The sequence below is a fragment of the Lepeophtheirus salmonis genome, chromosome 13 (assembly GCF_016086655.4).
Source record: "Lepeophtheirus salmonis chromosome 13, UVic_Lsal_1.4, whole genome shotgun sequence".
NCBI classification, from domain to species: domain Eukaryota; kingdom Metazoa; phylum Arthropoda; class Copepoda; order Siphonostomatoida; family Caligidae; genus Lepeophtheirus; species Lepeophtheirus salmonis.
In genome coordinates, this window is record NC_052143.2 from 17,263,819 (window position 1) to 17,284,411 (window position 20,593).

The 20,593-nt window shown below is 28.3% G+C and overlaps 1 protein-coding gene across 1 annotated transcript in view; it reads left to right on the forward strand.

The window, feature by feature from the left end:
* The first annotated feature begins 14,009 nt into the window (after positions 1 to 14,009).
* The window catches only part of LOC121128192 (uncharacterized), a 40,462-nt gene continuing 33,878 nt past the window's right edge, over positions 14,010 to 20,593 (forward strand). Inside the window, exon 1 of the mRNA XM_040723767.2 lies at positions 14,010 to 14,295. Coding sequence (XP_040579701.1) covers positions 14,187 to 14,295 — 109 coding nt within the window. The 5' untranslated portion in view covers positions 14,010 to 14,186. The remainder of the gene's footprint in view (positions 14,296 to 20,593) is intronic.

Below are 20,593 nucleotides of genomic sequence, written 5' to 3' on the forward strand. Positions count from 1 at the left end.
GATGAAACGTCTATTATAAATTATGGGTTCGTTAGGAACAAAAAAGGAGAGGACTAAAGACATAATAGAGGACCAGGATCTCTCCTCTCTCTAATTCTTGATACAGTTTATTTTTTTTCGGATTTGTCTGCTACAGCTGTAAACTTTTTTTTTCTTAATTATTATTATTATTACTATTTTTTACGTTCATAAAAATAATTATTTTTTTAAGAACATCCGTGGCTACACATATCAAACTCATTTTAAAACTTTTTTGTCTCATCTAATATCATAACCTTAAAAGTTCCAGTTTTTAAAAGAAGATTTATGGTAATATATGTTTTATTGTACTTGTATGTATGTATTCCATTTTGAGCCTAATAAATAAAAAACACAACAACAAAAACTCATGTTTTTTATAAAAAGAAAATGATGTATGTGAATAAACTAATTAATTATAAATAATAAAATGGTTTTATTTATTTATGTACATGTTTTCCTTGGTACTTCATCATTTATTTTTTAAGGGTGCCACCCATAGAGAAATAAATACATTGAGGCAACAAGATGCACGAATGATTGAACAAAGGTATCGTTTGACAAAAAAAGTATCATATAACGTCACAACTGTTTGTTTTTCTTAGATTTCTAATCGGCCATTCCAACGAAAGAAATTATATTTGACTCTGACGGAGTAATTAAATGCCTTATCCAATCAACTTCTTTTCCTTAGCCCACTCTGAATTGATAATTAAGGATGTCATTTTTGTAATGAAAACTACCTTTATAAAGTAGAAAAGGAAAGCAGTTGTTACATTAGGTTTTTCCTCTTTTTTTCTAATTATTTTTAATTGGTTGTCATTGTGTTAACTTCACCCTATGAAGAAAAGCATTATTGCCTATAAGTTGTTTAAAAATACATATTAAAATAAAAATATACAAATTTTAATTATCATTACTGTATTTTCGCAACACTAATTCTAATATAAATGTAGAAGGTTCTTCTCTTTAAGACAATAATTCATTTTCCTCCCCCCCCCCCTAAATCATATAACAGGCTCTAATAGTAACACGGATCTTAATCAGTAATTTCATATGTTTTGCACCCACTTTCTCTTCATGCTCATTTCTTCTTTCAAAAATGTCATATTTTGTTTTGTAAATCCTATGAACTTTTTAGCTGGCTCTTTTTTTAGAATTGGTAGTCTGAAGAATGAATTTTCCAAGATGAATAGAAATACAGGGCTATACTATAAATTTTTTTTCGACTGATGTTTGACTTCCACCACGCTTTTTAATAGTGACGTAATAGAGTATAACTGTTACATTCCATAGTATTACTGCAGAAGTTTTGGTTCTTATTGGGCTGTAATGAACTTCTTAATGTTGTAGGCAGTCCCAATGGAGATGCCAATGGTATCTACATCTTTCTCGGTACTGATAACTGCTTGAAGGAAATTGTACACGTGTTGCTTTGTTTTTATGCTCCGACATGTTTACCTTTAATACAAGGGATAAAAACAAAACTAATTTATTTTTGTTACAGCTGTTGGTTGGTTGCGTACCGAAACATTTTGATCAAAAATAAAAGACATAAACTTATAATCAAATACTTCTGCAAGTCTTATGTCCCCAATTTTGTTTATAAATTAAAAACTACAACTTTAGAATTTCAATACAAGGCTAAATCTAACACTCTGTTTCCGTTGATTTGTGAGCTATTTGCCTATTTTCTTACTTCTGAAATTATGAGTCGCTAATTTTATATCCCATAATATTTGAAAGTGTTTTAGTAAGGGTAGTGATAGATTAATAAAATTTCCATAAGTGAATAAGATATCTATTGAGTATAAAATAACATCGTTTAAAAATATTTAATCATACTTTCTTGTGATTTTTGGCTGCAATATTTTTTAAATGATTTTTCATGGAATATCCTATAATTTAATATTGGCTCATATGTAACCACTTCCTTGTAAAGCCAGCACTTTTGGACAGAACTTTAGCAATAGATTGAGATTTTAAAGTTTTTTTAATAAATTTTATAAGTAGAAGCCATCTTTTTCAAACCACTTTATTTCAGGTAATCTTCTTCTTACTTCTGTGTAAATATATAACATCCTGTTAACTAATGATTATTTACTTACAACATACTCACTTATGCTATCAACTTTTCCATCTCAAGATATCATTTTTTCTTGTTCTATTCGTTTGGTAAACATATTTGCTGTATGAGTGTATTTAACGATTAATATTTAATTCGGTTTACTTGTACAAATATCAAGGGACATAATATATCTTTTTATACTAAAATAATACATTAAATCGTTGCCATTGAGAGGCTTATGTAAATACCAATTTCATAAATTAATAAGTAATACGTGATACAATGCGCATATACACACTCATTGTTTTTAAAAGAAAATGATTGCATATCTTTAAATATGTTTATAAACATTCATAATAAAGTGTTTTTCATTAAGAACACTACATATTTTTTATGAATGAAACACAAACAAATAAAGATTTTGCAAAAAAAAATATTTTTTCAGTAGTACGAATTATAAACATTTATATTTACTTATTAAAATCAATTTATCTAGCATGACCATTATGATATCGTTTAGTGAAGTTCCATCACTGAACCAGAATTTGCATTACTTTTTCAAATAAATTGATCAATATTGCAGCAATTTTGCATTCGATATTTTATTTGAGCTCTAATAACATCTTAGGTCTATTGGTGTAGACCAATGACTTCACGTGACAATTATGAGTGGGGATTTAATATAAGATTGGACACTACAAAACACAACAGAAACACGAATACCAGTTCTAAGAAAATACATTGTTCCATCATTAAATCATATGATCTCTATGACACAGCGGAACCCGTAAATGATTACATACTTTCTTTTCTTTTGAAAAATCTTCCAAATCCGCGTCCTCATGAATTGACCTATTTCTATTCAGTGGTATTCAAAAGCAATCAGTCATGTCATGTAAAGTAATCGTTACCAAAATATCTAATCATAAGGGACTGCACATTAAAATTAATTTGATACATTTCCCAAATCATTGAGATAAAAAAGCTTGGAAATTCAATTCAGCATTATTAGATATACCCAAAGTCAGTGATGAGATCGTGGAAATAATTGAGACCGCGAGATACAATGTCAAAACAGGATGCGTAGTCTTCTATGAAGTACAATATAGATTATCTAAGATTAAAGCTAATTCAGACGGGCTGGAGCCGAAGAAGCCGTCAATAGGAATAGGAAAATTGATATCAATGAAAATATGAATAAAGAGGACATTTCAGATCGTGAAAAGAAATTCCAAAAGGATCATATCTTCAGAGATTCTGACCTAGCATTTAGAACCAGATTAAAAATGAACAACATCGAAGACTTATCTAAATCAAGACTACAAAATAGTATGATAGAGAAAAAAATAAACAAAAGCAAGGATTTGTTAATCATAGTAGCAAGTGAAGAAATATCTGAAAATCCTACAAAAATATATAAAGTAATAAAAACCTTCATCTCCGAGCTGTATCAATGCTTCGATTGTACAGCACATAAAAAATGCCCTAGGTGTACCCATCGATCTGCATACTACTGCAAAGGACTGAGATGTAATGCGAACCGCAAATTCACAATTCCTCCTGATGATAATAGTTTCATCGAGAAACATTTAACGACACGAGAAATCATAACTCTTGTGATAGAAAATGCTACATCTAATAAAACTCCTGGACCACCTGGTTTTGGTTTTGAATTTTACAAATATTTATATTGCTCCTATTTTATTACAATTTTACGAGAAGATAAGGAGCGTCAGATATTTTCCTGAATATGCTTCTAATGGAAATATCATATTGAATCCTAAAAAAAAAAAATATACAAAATTTATACAAAAATTGAGGCCTTTTACTATGCAAAACTGTCTTAACAAGATTTTTACATGCATTATTTTAAATCACATAAACAACGTCTTTGATAAAGTTTACATGAATTTCAATATGGTTTCTTAAAACATAAGTTAATAGACTGCAAATTCCTTTCACTCTACAAACGTGTATAGAAAGTAACCAAGAGCGGACGTTAATGGGTTGGGATTTTGCCAAGGCCTTTGATACTTTATCACACGAATATATTAAAAAAACGCTGTACAGAAGGGTTTTGGAGACTATATCATTCGAATGGTCAGCCTAACCTTAGCAAGAAATAGAACAGCCATAAGTTATGGAAACCAGTGCAGTTATTTTGAGAATAAAGAAGGTGTCTAAAATTCTAAAAATCTAAAATTTTGATATATTCTCAAGATATATATAAAAAAATATATTTTCTTATAGTTCAATGATTAAAAAATTAAACGCTTTTACCATGAATCAACATCTGAACTGTTTGGTAGAGGCCTAGAAACAAATCCTGTGAGCTATGTAAAAAAAACAATAATAATATATATATATTTTTTGGTAAGAACGTTAAAGGGTCAAAGACGTTTGGAAAATACCTGATTTTTATTTCTTTAGAAATTAATACTTTTGTAATTATGTAGATATACCGAGTGGGGACACATAACATGAAATGATATAAACAAATTACGAAAAAATGTGATCTAAATATAGTTTTGTATGCCGATGAATGACGTATAATTTGTAATGGATTTATAAGTACACGTACACTGGCAAGATAAAGTTGGGAAAAAAAATGAAATTTCATATATTTTTCTATGTACCTATGAATTACACAGTAATTAGGCTATTAAAATGAGAACAAAATTAAGGCACAATATGGGTATAAACATTTGTTTGTAAAAAAATCAAGGTATTTTTTTAAATTTTTGCTTCATCAAAAAATCCTCCCTTTTCCACTTTTAGTATTCTTAATGTTGGTTTTTCAAGATAGGGAGATGTGATATCATTCCCAGCAGGCTTCAAGATGTTCTTGTGGGGTATTTTCCCCGATATTTTCTATCCAAGTGATTCCAAAATATCTCTGTTGGGTTCAAATCAGGAGATGGAGCTGACCATTGCATAATAGAAGGGATTTGAGAGGCTTCTTTCTTTTTCAATAAGTTTTTTCAGAGCTTGGATGATTGGTTTGGGTCGTTGTCTTGTTGAAAAATAAACTTATTTCCAATAAATCTATGTCCAGAGGGAAAGGTTTGCGTTACATCAATTGATGAATTGCCTCCCCAATGATTTCTCCGTGACTCGTAGGACCATCAGGGGGGGTCGTGAAGGACGACTTGGATTGTACTTATACACGAGGATAAACACCAAATTCTGATAGAGATCATGAAGGCTCGAGAATCCACGTTTTGCTGCTTAGCCCTATAGATGTTTTTCTCAAATACTCTTAGATTTTGAATTTTTTACATTTTTATTTTTTCATTCGCTATATTTCTATTCGAAAACTACAGCTTTAATTAATCTAATCACATAAATCATAAATTTAATCATTAAATTGAATGAAAAATAATTTTGAGAATGGTTTGATTTTCCCCAAAGATACAATATCCTAAATCAAAAGGTAAATATTATTTATTTTTTCTTGAAATAAAAAACACAAAGAATTAGTTATAAATTCAACATTTCCTTATTGTTAAAGACCCTTTTTAAAGAGTAAATACTGGTTAACAACATAAGTTTCTAAGCCATACTTTTACAAAATCATATATATATATATAATATTCCCCTTTTTCCAATATTCTACATAGTTTTTCTATAATGAGCTCGTTTCCTTTTGCCAATTTATAAAGAACTTTTAATAACAATCAACACTTTACCTGGAAAAGAACAGTACATAGTAATACATACAAACCGAAGACCAAAACTTGCCGTAGCTTGACTAAATGTAATTTGTATCGAGTCAACAAAAGACAACTCAAAACCAATTGGTGATATGTTTAAATACCATGTTTACCTTTTTATTTTATTTAACGTGTTCTCCCTCACAGGCAATAACAACGTCGACACGTCGACGAAGAGATAGACAGCTATTGACAATGAAGGTCCATGGTACCACGCTATAATGATAACAGCTCAAAGATAATCCAAAATTTAGATGTTAGGTGCCGCAGACATTCTTTTACAGAACCCTCAAAACTGTTAAGTCCAGGGGGTGAGGTCAGAGCTGAAGAGAGCCACATGGAGGTATGCCAGAAGTCAGTCATATTGTTGGTGGTGAAATTTTGTTTTTATTCACTATATGTGGATATAATGGTCTCTTGATGTTGTAAGCAGTCCAGATCGTTATGACAAAGGTCTTAGCAGCCTTCGCGTCACTGACATTGGCCTGAAGGAGATTTCACACGTGTTATCTTTTTTGAATGCTTAGAGTTTACAATTCTATACACATTACCCAATTTTTTTAGATGTATTTGGATGGTTGCAAATAATAATAATTTCCTCAAGATATATCTAAAAATAATTTAAAACTTTCTTTCCTTTTTTTCTTCTATACATTTGTTTTCTAATATACTAGGTAGTGAACTAACTTTGCCGAAAAATACAAAAGATAACTACCCAAGAAATTTTCAGTGTTGCTCACCATTTTTCTTGCTAAACTCTCACGTAGTTTTTCAATACAAATATGAAAGATGTTCTCTCCTGAAGAATGAATAAATAAAATAATAATAATGACTGATAAGCCAAAGAGTACTTTAGTCCAAAAAGTGCTACCTGGCTGAGCTACACACGTTGGATGCTAAATGTAAAACCCCAGTTTAATATTAATATTATTACAGTGTATTTTCTTAGATATAAAAAAGGGTTTATGATAAACTTGTGAATATACACTCGATGCTACATCCAAAACGCCAGCATGACTTCATTAATGTGACCACATTATTATTTTTAGGATAAAAAATATATTCGATATACATCAGGGAGCACTACATACAATGAACCTTGTATACACGCCCAAGGTTAGATGAAAAACTCCGGGGATTTCTCATTAATTTGACCACATTGGTATTCTCTTAGATAAAAAATAAGTATATAACAATCAAACAAACATATAATATTTTTTTAATCGCTAAATGGCTCTTAAGTTGAATCAATGTTTCTTTTTTAATATTTTTTCATGACAATTAACAAGACTTTTTGTAAAAAAACAGACTTTTTACTCAATTCAGTCAAATTGTATCAACTCACTGAATACTCAAATTGTATTTCATGCTCCCTAATGGAATGTCCTAATTCTTTTGTTGGTCCATTCTTTTAGATTGCAGGAAGCAAGAGTTAATGCTATAATAAATACCCTTTTTTTAACGATAACTTATTTTTATTTGTTAAGATGACAAACAAAAATGTTGAATTATTTATATGAATTGTAGCAAAAAAAAAAAAAAAAGTACCAGCAATTAATTTTTTGATTGATTACTTGACTTGGTGTTAAAATATATTTTTTTTACCCTTTGGATACTAATTTTTAAACAAGTTTTCATATCTCCAATAAACATTATACATAGATTTATACACTACAAAACTATGTCAATAAAAATCTCCTAAAATATATTATTGATCATATGTAAACATATGGTCTACAAAATTGTTGCTGTGTCATACTAGGGTGGTGACGACTTTTTTATTCTTTTCTTAATTGTATCATAATGTCATCTTTGATTGCAGATGGAGCCAGTGTAAATAATTAAAAGTTAAAGAGTTGGATGTATTGGAATGATGTGGGGGTTTCTTACTTAAATTAAAAAAACAATCTTATTAACAAGTAGTTTGGAGTTATTATTAATAAAAACGTATTTTGTCAATTATATCATAAAAATAGCTAATAATATTTACTAATTTACATATGATTATTTGATCATTATTTTGGATTAAGAATCTTTGATAAGGAAACATAAAAATGCGATAAAGCTGTTTAATAATTTAGATTGCATTAAATTTTCCAAGATTTTTATATGAACTGACAGTCAGTTCAAAAATAAATTTATACATTTGGTATTTGAGGTGTTTTTGAATTAAAATGTTCAGCAAAGGTTTTTTTTTACAAATTTTGTAAACAAAATTTCCTTATTTTTTGGTATTTTTAATTATTTGACTTAATTTAATAATATTTATTGTTTTGATATTTTTTATAATAAATACTCTAACTAATTTTTTAAAGAAATAAATTTTAATGAAATGAAACTATTCAATACAAAATTGTGTACAGTTGTGCTCCAACATTTGAACAAGTCAGTCAACAAATTTGTTTGTAGAAAAATGCTAATGCTATAACACTTGAGTATTATACGTTCTAGCCACACAGCTCCTGCTTTAAACTTCATGAATCTTTTCTGCCTGATAGAGGTTATGTTGAACAGTTGAAATGACTTAGTTACTAACTAAGTAAATTTAGCTGTTGTAGTTACCATAAAAAGGCTGATAAGGACTTGTCCTAGGACTGACAAATTTTATTAGGAGCTAACAGATTGGACTAGATTGATTTCTAGTTTTTTAGACCTATCCATCACTACTCATTATTGAATATTATTGAATTATAAAACAAGGTCAACCTTCCGTTGATAACATAGTTAGTAGTGAATTTCTGTCAAAAGTTACCCCCCTAAAAAAACAACAACAACTAAAAGACAAAAAAAACAACCAGATTTTATTACAGTATATGTACACAGTCGACATAACGCCTATCCATCATTTTTTGTTGAACAATTTTTTTTTGGAGATTTTATAAACTATCCCAAAGTAGAAGAGTTGCTTTAATTATCACAATTATCAATGACTTATATATAACTATATAATTGAATAGAGTTCATAAGAGTTTACCAAGAAATGATGTTTTCCATCAATTCAGATTGATTTGAGCTTGTGCTCCTGCAGATAGTATTAGTAGTGATTGAAAGATTCCTAAGATATTGGATATATGTTTTTTATGGAACTATTCGTACATATACCATATAATATGTGAGTGATGAAAATGCTTTTATTAATGGACGAATATGAAGATTTTCTTTATTGACTCCTATTGAAGCTGTGGACAGTTATGTTTTATGTTCTATAGAGCTCAAATGGAGGTCGTTTGTAAGATAAAGTTATCTTAATTAATTAATTAAGTATTCATCTGATTGCAATCAATTATAATATATATATTTTTCACCCACTTTTAAGGATATAAACTCTACTCTCAATGTCAGAGTAATTATGAAGACAAATGATAATAATCAATCATTAAATGCAACAATATCCTTTTCATATTCGTCCAAATAAATGATTACACTTTTTAAATAGTAAATATAATTAAAGAAAACGTAAAGATAATTAGATGTAATGTTTCGAACTGTATTTTTTGAATGTTTCTTTTTTCCTTTGACAGTCGAGGTTGAAAGTGTATAAAAAAGCTAGTCCTCACTTTAAAAAAAAAAATTAAATGAAAAAAAAAGGAACGATTTGTCAGCAAACCATTAATTAAATTAACTAAACATCGATATAAACTGTTTGAATAATTCAGAAGGAAACAGAAAAGCAGGACTCAACGGTCGTTAAAATTAGCCACATATCAATAGTGACCCTCTCCAATATAAAGATTTTCTCTTTCGGATGTATCACTGAGCTTTCTACGGCGGAGTAATCTACATAGTCTTTGGCTATCTGACACATGATGCAGTTGGAGGCTTGATGAGTCTAGGGGTCAAGACTGTCATTGGTCTGTGTCTTTTGTGGTTGTTCTCAATTGAACCGATATCACTATAATACTTAAAGACCTTGATTTCTGCTCAAAAGCATCCTCTCGATTTTGAAAATTGAGAGATGTTGATTTGAGGGATGTAACATCTTATATCGAATTTTGTATGCTATTTTGCAATTATTTGTCTTAGAAATTTAAAATTTTTGCTATATACCTGTGAATGCATACAAAATCAAGTAATATTTAGAACAAACATGCTGTCTCATTTAAAATACGTCACTTTATATTAAAATATTTATAAATATATTTAAAAAAATGTTTATACTTTATGTACCATAATGAAGAGTAATTAATCAAAGTTTGAGCTTCCAGTCACGAATAATTTATCTAACTTAGAGCAAATTCACCTACTTCTCCGACTATTTTTCTTAATTAAGTAATTCCCACACATGTTTCATGGATGCTTTAATGGTCTCAATATTAGAATGGCGAACTTGAAAAACAAAAAAATAATGATTAAGGGAACCCCGTTGAGTTGATGACTGATCTCTACTATTATTTTTGTGTCTCAAACCCAAACTTGATTTTGCAATATTGGAAAAGAGGTGTTGAGTAAATCAATGATTATTTGTAAATGGTGTTCTTACTTTTTCACCTTGAAGTTGAATAAAAATAATTACATCTTTCTCGAAAGTTAGTAGCTTTAGCTATGAAATGATATCTTTTTTAATCGCATGTTATCATTATAAAGTGTTTTGAAATCACAAAATTAAGTAGAAAATTTAATAGCATCATCCTTTATACAAAAACAATTTTAAATGTAGACAACATAGGTATATAAAGCAACTCGACAATGTATCTGATTAATTGTTCATTATTCCTGTTTTTTTTAAAAATATTTAGGAAAACATTTTATAGCTTTTTTTTCTATTTTTTCATCAATGTCTATACAAAACGTTGTATTCTGGAAATAAAGGAAGATACCTTAACATTTCAAAAATGTATTATTTTTAATTTTAGAAACATTTTATTTTTATATTTTTTGCTAAATTTGCAAAAAGTAAACTAGTTATCTAGGGTTATTTTTTCAACAAATTATTCTCCATAACTTTTTGGTTTTGCATGTACAAAAAAAACCTAGTAGGTTTGAGTTCCTCTTTACAATGCAATAAATGATTTTTCTACTTTTTTTACAAAATAATACAAAATTATATTATAATGCCTGTAAAAATATCCTAATGTTCGCCCAAGAAACGCTGAGTAACCTTTTGCTAGTAATTCATAAAGAAGTTTTGTGATTATTCCATCCTTCTTCTTCTTTCTAATTTTTCTTCATTTTTTTATTACAAAGTCCAAGGTCAATTCAATGTTTGTTTATTTTTCTTTAAGAGTTCTACACACAGATCCAAAACATTAAATAGTCAAGAATATCTATAGAAATAATTTCGCAAAAAAAAGAAAAAACCTAATTCTATTTTAATAAATTTTAGCTTGTTTTTTTGTCAGTCCGAATGAATTTCTGTATATATGAAAACGAGAGATTTCGATCTATAAAATAATAATATAGTCGTATTTATAGAATGTGCAGGTGTGTGCATATAATATTGGACATATATACGGGGTACATTTAAATAGTGCTCCCAGGTGTAAATGATATATATAACTTTCTATGAGAAATAATAATGTAGGCCTATTATTGAAATATCGAAGGTGTGTGCGGATAAAAAGAGCACTGTTTATTTTTGTGTGTTTATTGGTATGTTAAAATGAATCTTTTAGCAAACATCTAATTACTCCAGGTAATGCAGGGTACTACTGCTTTTACTTAACATATAGGACAAATTAGTAGTTTACCTTCAAGAAAACCTTTCATTTTAACCTATATAAAATCTTTATGTTCTACATGTATGAATACAAATGTTACAAATGCTTTTTGAAAAATAGAAGACTTCAATGTTATCAAAAAGGATGTTTACAAGGTCTAATTGTAATCTAAGACTGAGCAAATAATAACTAATTGATTTGCAAATGATATAAACGTGATCATAAATGGACTAAATCTGTCAAGAATGAGTTTTATCATCCAAAAACGGGTGAAGTAAAATGAGTTTGTTTTAAAAAAGATAAAACTTAGTTTTTGTAACCAAAGGAATAATATGTAACGAGTCTCACAAAGTGAATAAACGGTATAATTATGGAATGTATACAATTATTTTTATTTTGTGATCAATAGAAGATTGAATTGGATTTGAATTATATTATCAAGAAGGAAAAAAGGGCTTCTATTCTCTGCTACTACAATCATTGGCTCACATTAACCCATTTTCTCATATGGGATTATAAGATATTTTAAAAGGAAGAGATGTTTAGAATCAAAATCTTTTATTTATATGGATCCTTATCTCGCTAAATACCTAGATTAATACATTTCCTGTACTTCATATTCATATGAGAGTTACAAGGTCTTTATGATAATCATATTTTTCAAAATTATTTCGAAGATGGTTAATTGTAGAAAGTAAGCTATATTTCATTTCTCTTGTTATTGATATGGCATATAGGCTATAATATTATTTTTTTGAGGTAACTATTATTCGATGGATGTATTGTTTAAGCCTTTGCAATAGTTATCTCAAAGTTCAAAAGGAGTATCAATCTGGTAGACCCATTTGCGATCACTAGTAGAATACATGAATAAACTGCTAATTTATATTGTTTGAAAAGGACACTATGTATGAACGAATCTCTTGATCTATTATTTGAGGATTAGGGGGGAAATGACGTATTTATTGAGCCACCTGATGTTCAGGATTAAACAACCGAGGATTTAGGAGATGAAAACCTTGATGGTTTTCATCACCTGCTGAATTTCGTCCTTGTAATGTGAATACTTTATATGATCCTCAAGGTGATAATGATTTCCAATCTCCCTCATCTACAAATATTAGAGGGAGACCACAAAAAGTTGTAAATGAAATTTTATGGACAAAGGGGAACAACATTGGAGGATTTGATTTGTTTCCTGAATGCAATTTTTTCAAGTACTTGTCACTACCTCCTGTAGAGCTATTTGTAATATTTTTCAGAGATACTATCCTTATATATATATATATATATTCAAATTGAAATGAGTAAATAATCCTATAAAAAAGAATTGGCCTGATTTAAAAGAGGAAATCAAGGAGTTGAAGGTATTTTTGGCTATATTAATATTGACTGGATATAATATAGTCTATCCCGAAAACACATGTATTGGTTAAGAAATTAAGATATTTCCAATATTGGTGTATCTATGAGACGTGATAGATTTTATACAATTCTAAAATGTTTACATTTTAATGCCTCTCATATCACGGATACTTCAGACAAGCTTATTGAAATACGTCCTCTTATACACATTTTGCATTAAATTAAAGGGAACACTTTATACCTTCAAAATGTATATCCCATGGTGAACCAATGGTCAAGTATTTTTGGAAACATGTGTGCAAGCAAACAATATTAAATAAACCAATTCGTTTTGGTTATAAAGTGTTTTGTCAAAAAACACATAGAGGTTATTAGTGTGCCTTCGATGTATATCAAGGGAAAATATACAGAGGTAATAATGAACTGGGGAGAAAATTCGGTAAATTCTCTATCACATTCCCTCATCTTCTATCATTATACAGTGACAAAAAAATAACAAACTTCCGTATATATAGATATGTATATATTTAATAATTCGTTTTCATAACTGCAGTTACTGAATGAACTTCAGCGTAGATGATATGGGGGAACAGGAACCCAAGGGCTAATCGACTTAATAAGCTATGTCCAAGATATCGATAAATTGTCGAGAGGCACATATGATGCAGTGACAGGAAATATTGATAACTCTCAAATAAAGATCACAAGATGAAAAAATAATACTATTGTAACTACTGCACCAAGCCTGGAGGAAATGTGGCAGGCAATGTAAAGAGATGGTGTTATCAAACAATATAATGAGCATATGGGCAGAACTGATCGTATGAATCAAAATCTTAATGCATATTGAATTGGAATAATAGTTAATAAATAGAGGTGTATAATTAAAATAAAAAAAATACTTCTAATATTATGTAATTGTTGTTTTTGAGAAGTTGATTTAAATCTAACTCTCAAAAACTGTAAAAAAATATCTAAAACACACTGTAGATATTTATTATTATACACTTACATAACATGATATATACATATAAATTATTATTCAATAAGATAAAACATTCATTTCCATCCCAAAAAAAAAAAAAAAAAAAAAAAAAAATATGAGCGTAACGTCCTCTAAGAGGTAAAACGTTTATTTTTATTTTTCCCCTTACGCGAGAAAAAAAGATTTCATACGAAAGTTGTTTCAGTTATATTCTTTAAAAATAAAGAGAAAGACATTCGAAAGCTCTAAACAAAATACGATTTACAACACGATTTATTAAACAACGATCAATTAAATGAAAAATAAATATATATTAACTAAAAATAATAGGATATCAGCACTAGCGACAAAAAAATTGATATTAATTGACTAAAGATTGAATGAAGATCAGTGACTGTACAAAAGTCCCTCATGTATTAGTTGAGGTTAATTTAACGAATATAGGAAACATTACGGAAAATCCAGAGCTGGCTCAACCTTCTCCCCATGGTAAGCTCAAAAAACATTTTCTAACTTTAATATAAGTATTTTTTTAAGAGAATAATAGTTAGTTATAAATTTATTTGATTAATGATATGCAATTTCATAAATAAATTGCATGTCTACATAAATTGAATAAGATAAATTTAGAAAACATTTTCTTTCTATTATAAAATTAATTTGTTAGACATTAGTGTTGAATTTGAGTAGCACTCGAACAGAAAAGCACAAACAAACTCGAATTTACTAAAGCAGATGATTTTTTGAAAATTATTAAATTGGACAGAAATATTTTTGGGGATATTTGTCAAATTTCTAGTAAAACTCAACTTTAAAAAAAAAACTACAAAAGTTTTTTTTTCTTTTAATTATTCCATTAGTGAATATTCTTTTTATAACGTGTTTTGTGAACTGGTTAAACAAGAAACTAAAAAAAATAGCGTATTTTATTTAATGATTAACTGTTGTTTCTTTTTGTATTGGCCTTGATTAGCAGCATGTATTTAGATATTTACAATCTGTTAATAATGAAAAATAAGATACTAGAAAAATAATTCGTTAAGCATTTAGAGAAACGAAAAATATAAATACTACTATAAATCATTATATATATCTATAAATAGCATTGATTAGACGTGAAATAAAAAAAATAGTACACATTTCAATAAAACATTTGCGTAAAAAGTAACAATAAGTAAAATTCTATTGATATTTTTTTATATATAACGTAATTGATAGACAATATATTGTGTTTTTATTATAATTGTGACGAGTGAAATCCTTTTATTCCATTTCCTTTATCTATGGCTTGTATTAACCATCTATGCATTGAATAAAAAGTATTTGAGACAGAGGGTCTCCTTGTCGAACGACCCTGTTGTTCGAAAAATATTCAATTTTTTGCATTTAATCGGTGTAAGAGTACTAAACATACAAATGACAAAATTTTGAAATCTTCTTTGCATTTTTTTATTATATACTCAAGCATTCCAATCGTGATTTGAAAAATCATCGATGCTTGTTATTTTCAATTTAATTGTATGAAAAAGGTCTGCTTTTCAATAAAGTTGGCTCAACAAATATATATTTTTTAACATATTTAGGTATTACTTTTTAATTTAAATTTTCTATAATATTTAGTTCTCTGCCTTTTTTCTGTCATGTCTTGCAATTGCTTGTCGATTTTTACTTTGATACATTTTTTTTGCAATTCAGAAAAAACGTCACTACCATTTTTAAAATTTAATTTTACATTTTCAATTTGATCAATAATTTCCCGTCAATCTCCTCTAGTAATAAATAATTAAGCCTCTAAAGACCTTAAGAACTTGCTTTCCTTGAAATGAGGCATATATTAATTAATAAATTATGATGCTTGTATATTTTAGTTTATTCTATAACTCTGTACAACTTGAATGTATCCGTTTATTCTCAATGACACATGTATGGAAAATCTATCCAAAGAAAAAAAATAATTATAGACTATTATCTTTTACTAAGTCAGGAGAGTCATAAAACCCGTGGGTCTTTAAAATATTCATTAGGGTGATGCAGTTACCCCCATTTTATCAGAATCAGCGGAACATAATTTTGGTAATGCAGTTAGGTAAGTAGAACATACCATACAAAAAACACAAAAATATAAAAAGTAATAATCTTCTTTTGTTAATAGAAATATTTTATTTCACAACATATTTTTAAAATAACGTACAATTTTTTGGTTGTTTCATACGTGTTTAGGAATTGAAATTGTGCTAGAGGTAAACGCTAACCTAATTTGCTAAAATTTTGTATTTGTGGTCTACTTACCTAGTTGCTGTACGAAAATTAGATTCTGCTGATTCTAAGAAGGATATTTAATTTTTGAGAGCAACTGCATCACCCGTACAGACATGTTCACTATTGATACAAATTATTTTTTTATCATAGCATTTCAATGGCAAATATATGCCCACATGTGGAAGCAGGGGGAGGCGGGGTACGGCTATCAGCTAGGCCACCTACCCAACGAACTTACATTTAATTTATAGCATATATACTCCTTGGTGGATTAACAGTAAGCTACATGTGCAATAATGGACTAAAGGGATTTTTTCTCCTATAGTTATAAAAAGAAAAAAAAATGAAATGGCTTTCATAGCATGAGTGTTTAAAGATCTAGGAGTCGATCTTTCTTTCGATTCTTCTGACTAATACTGGGTGCAACAGCATTACCTCTTTTTTCTATGATGCATGGCAATCAGCCCGTAGAAGTCGTGGCAGGGGAGGGGGGCGTGGTTTAATTCTAGAGGTAAAATACTAAATTTTTCTTGGAAATATATTCAGTTATTATCATGTATTAGAGTATGGAAAAACGGGCCTTCGACGTCGAAAATAACTATTTTTCCTATAAATGGCTTGACATAATATTTTATAAAATTAAACAAATTACAATTGGCTTTTGAGTTTTTATTAATGGGAATTATACAATTTGGATTTTGAGCTCTATTAGTGCGACTTATGAAAATCTGTTAGTTGCTTTTAATTTCTAATTTACAACAATTTTTTTTTTCAATTCACTTTCATAATTTGATTTGCAAATTTTTTTGAATGCAAATAACTCCACAGGTAATTATGGTAGAGAGGTAAAATTAATACCATAAGATTTAATGCCATTTAAGAATTCTAAATTGTCCAAATTCACTATTTGGAACCGGATTTATAAAGAAAGAAACAACATTTTAAAGACATTTATTATATTGCCAATTAATAATTACTTAATGAACTAATTATCCATATTTTTTTTAATAAAATATGTTTTTATCATATACATATTGCTTGAAAACTTTTTAATAAAAATCTTTTTGAAAAGAAACAAAGAGATGATATTTATTTTTTTCTTTGCGTAAAAAAGATGTTATGATGTTTTACCCTGTGCATGTAAACTTTTTCAATTTGAAAACTGACTCATTTAGTTCACATCCACTACTGGACCAAATATTTTGTACACAGAGTTTATATTAATGCGAATTATGAATATCAGTTAAATGCTTCAATTTCTAATTTACAAAAACGAGTTTTTCACCTCATTTCAATAATATAAAATATCGAAATTATTTGAGCCTAAATAACTCTACATATATATGAGTATGCTATAAATCTAAAATTGGTCCCATTAGATTTGGTGTCATGCAAGAATTTTAGATTGGTGCGAATTGCAAAATCAGGTGACTAAAGCCGTAGTCATTTATGAAAAAAAAACATTTTTAAGACTGTTACTTATTCGCCAATTACTTATTTTTTAAAACTAATCCTCCATTATTATTATTTAAGATATGTTGCAAATAAAATTTTTGCATCTTTTAGTAGAACTTAATTATCCCTCTAAAAACAATTTAGTATAAATCCATTAAAAAAACCAAAGAATGAAAAAAATCACACTATATTAAAATACCAAAGTTCAATAAATTTAGTGCATGGACAATGGGAACGTCACCTCTGAAGGCGGTCTAAAACTTTTCCAACCTCTACGTGAAGATGGCAGCAAATATAAATAAAAGTTAGTCATATTTATCTAGCATCTGTTGACAGTTACTCACCAATGTTTCAGCCATTTTGGGTGGACAATTGTTATGTAATTGTCGTTTAGAGTGTGATGATGTGACTGTTTTTGTGAAATCGGACAAAATTGAGGCTTTAACTCTCATCAAATATTTATTTTTGAAAGTGTAACCTTACATCAAACAAAAGCAGACATATAAAGGTTTGTTGTGTTCAAATTTGACATGTCTAAGTCAATCCAACTCCGGGTAATTGAGTCAAAATAAAAAGTATATTGTGAACAATTCTTTAGCAAAGAAAAACGCCAAGGTCTATTTGGATGGGTTACAGAGATTGGAGCATCACTGGGATTATTGTGTTGAGTTACAAAGCAAATATGTTGAAAATAAATATTTAGAAAAAATGTTATATATAACAGGTCACAAAAATTTATTATGATTTTCAAAACAATGTAAAACATAACTTTACACGTGTCTCATCATTATGAAATAAAGAAAAAAAAATCATTTTAAATTTTTTTTTTATTACCTTATGGAAATACTGTCGCACCGTATACCAGTATCCTTTTGAAAATTGAAACTGTAACATCAAATCTGTTGTACTCCCAGGTATTCCTGTATCTTCATGTACGTATGTAAAAAAGAGGAACCATTAGTTTATTTCAAAAAATATAAATGTATCATTAGAGAGATTGCAGCAAGATAAGTTTTTTATTCTTTAGTTAACAGAAATATGTAAAATAAAATAAAGAATATATAGATTGGAGATAAATACGTGATTATTGAGCTACATAGGATATCCATAATAATATTTCGTTTATATGTATGAACATACATAAAATGTTGATTAGCAACTCTTTCAGGTCGCAAAATTAATCAAAAAAAACTTTTTACTCACAATCACAAATGCATTGTATGTTAGACTATATGTATAGTAATATAGGAGACACCATTTGCTGACTCATTATGCTAAAAATGCATCGATTGGGTATAATATTATAAGGAGGGATTTACTTTGAAAAAACAAAAAACAAAAAAAAAACACAGCTGGGCATTAGATAACAAAAAATGCTTGGTGTGTTTCTTCTTTTTTTGCTCATTCTTAAGTAAATCGTCGCGGTGTTAACATAAAGTTATGTATATCGTGTTTATTTTTTAGCTAACCCGCTTTTTTGAAATTGTTAATCTAAGGAATGAATTTTTTATTCCTCACCTGTCGTCATTATTATTTAACTCCGTAGTAGTAAAGTTATTTTTTATCATTTTCAATTATAATCAAAACCTGATTGAACATTCATGTGTGCTCATTAAAGAAGGAGAAAAAACTTGAGGATTTATTGTAGATTTATGATATTAAGTCCTTGTTGGACTCAGAGTAGAAGGGAGGATTGACATCGGTGTAATTCTTGCTAATGTTCTTGTTTATTTCCTGCTCCCTCTCCTATCCTGTAGCTAATATAATCAAACGTCATTACAGCTAAGCTGCTCCCCCAAAAAAAAAATAACAACAAAAAAACAACAACATTATTGAAATTGACAATGTTGATTTGTGTTATATTACTTCTACGAAACGTTTTTCACATAATAAAGTCAAGTTTGATATCTTTTTTTTTAACATGCCCAAAATTCACATGATTTTCATCACTAACAATATTCTTTATTAAATAAAAATTTATATTTATCGTTGGTGTATTTAAAAAAAAATTGTTAAATAAAATAATAATACAGACAAATCCATATTTAATAAATTCGGATATACCATTCATTCATTTCCAGGGATCGGTAATAAAAATACCCTTATTTCCCAACTTTCTCACAGATACCACTTTTTAATAGATTAAATACTTATCATCGAATAATCACGAAATAAACAACAGCATAAAATCAACATTTCCTCTCCTTTTTTGTGTTATCAACTTTACACGACTGAAGAGTTCCCATGATTATTTTTTCTTTTTATCCCTTAAATGTTTTGTTAACTTTATTATGTGAAAAAACGTTTCATAGAAATAATATAACAAATTCATTTTTTTATAACTACTAATTACCTACTTAGCATAGTTTCTGATGCAAAATTATACTAAAATTAACTCATACTTCCAAAAGGGTTTTTCAGATGTTTTTTTTTTTTTTTGCAAATTAATACATTTTTAGATAAGTATTCAATCATAAAAGATTTTTTGCGGATATGTTATTTATCTGCAACAAAAAGAAAATCGTAAGCTAGCACCAAAAATTTTGTCTCTACGTTTTTTTTTCCTCATTTGACATTGTTCCTTTGTTAATACTAATAAAATTCATTAGATCCCTTAAAAAAAGACTCCTTCTAAAAGGTATACTAAAAATTTGTCAGAATCAGGGCTTAGTCAAACCCTGGGTTTCTCGAAGTAAGAAGTGTCATAATTATTTATTAACATAAGTATCCAAAAATTGGTCGTTCTTTTAATAACTTTGGTTATAAGAAAAAAACCTGTACAAATTGATAGCAAAAATAGAAGGTGTAATTTTAAATGAAAGATTTAAAGTCTTGGGATGAGGATAATGTAATATTCATTGGAAGATTGATACATTAACCGTGGAATGTTTGACTATATTACTTCAAAACACTAAAATATAAGTATATATATATTATAAAGTTCAAAGGCTCACTGTTATATTTCCCTATGCCCATTTAATTTTAATAGATCAAAATGAAATGATATGGTCAATTAATATTTGTTAATTAGAATAACCAATGTTGTAATTAAATTATGCATTTTAAGATGAAG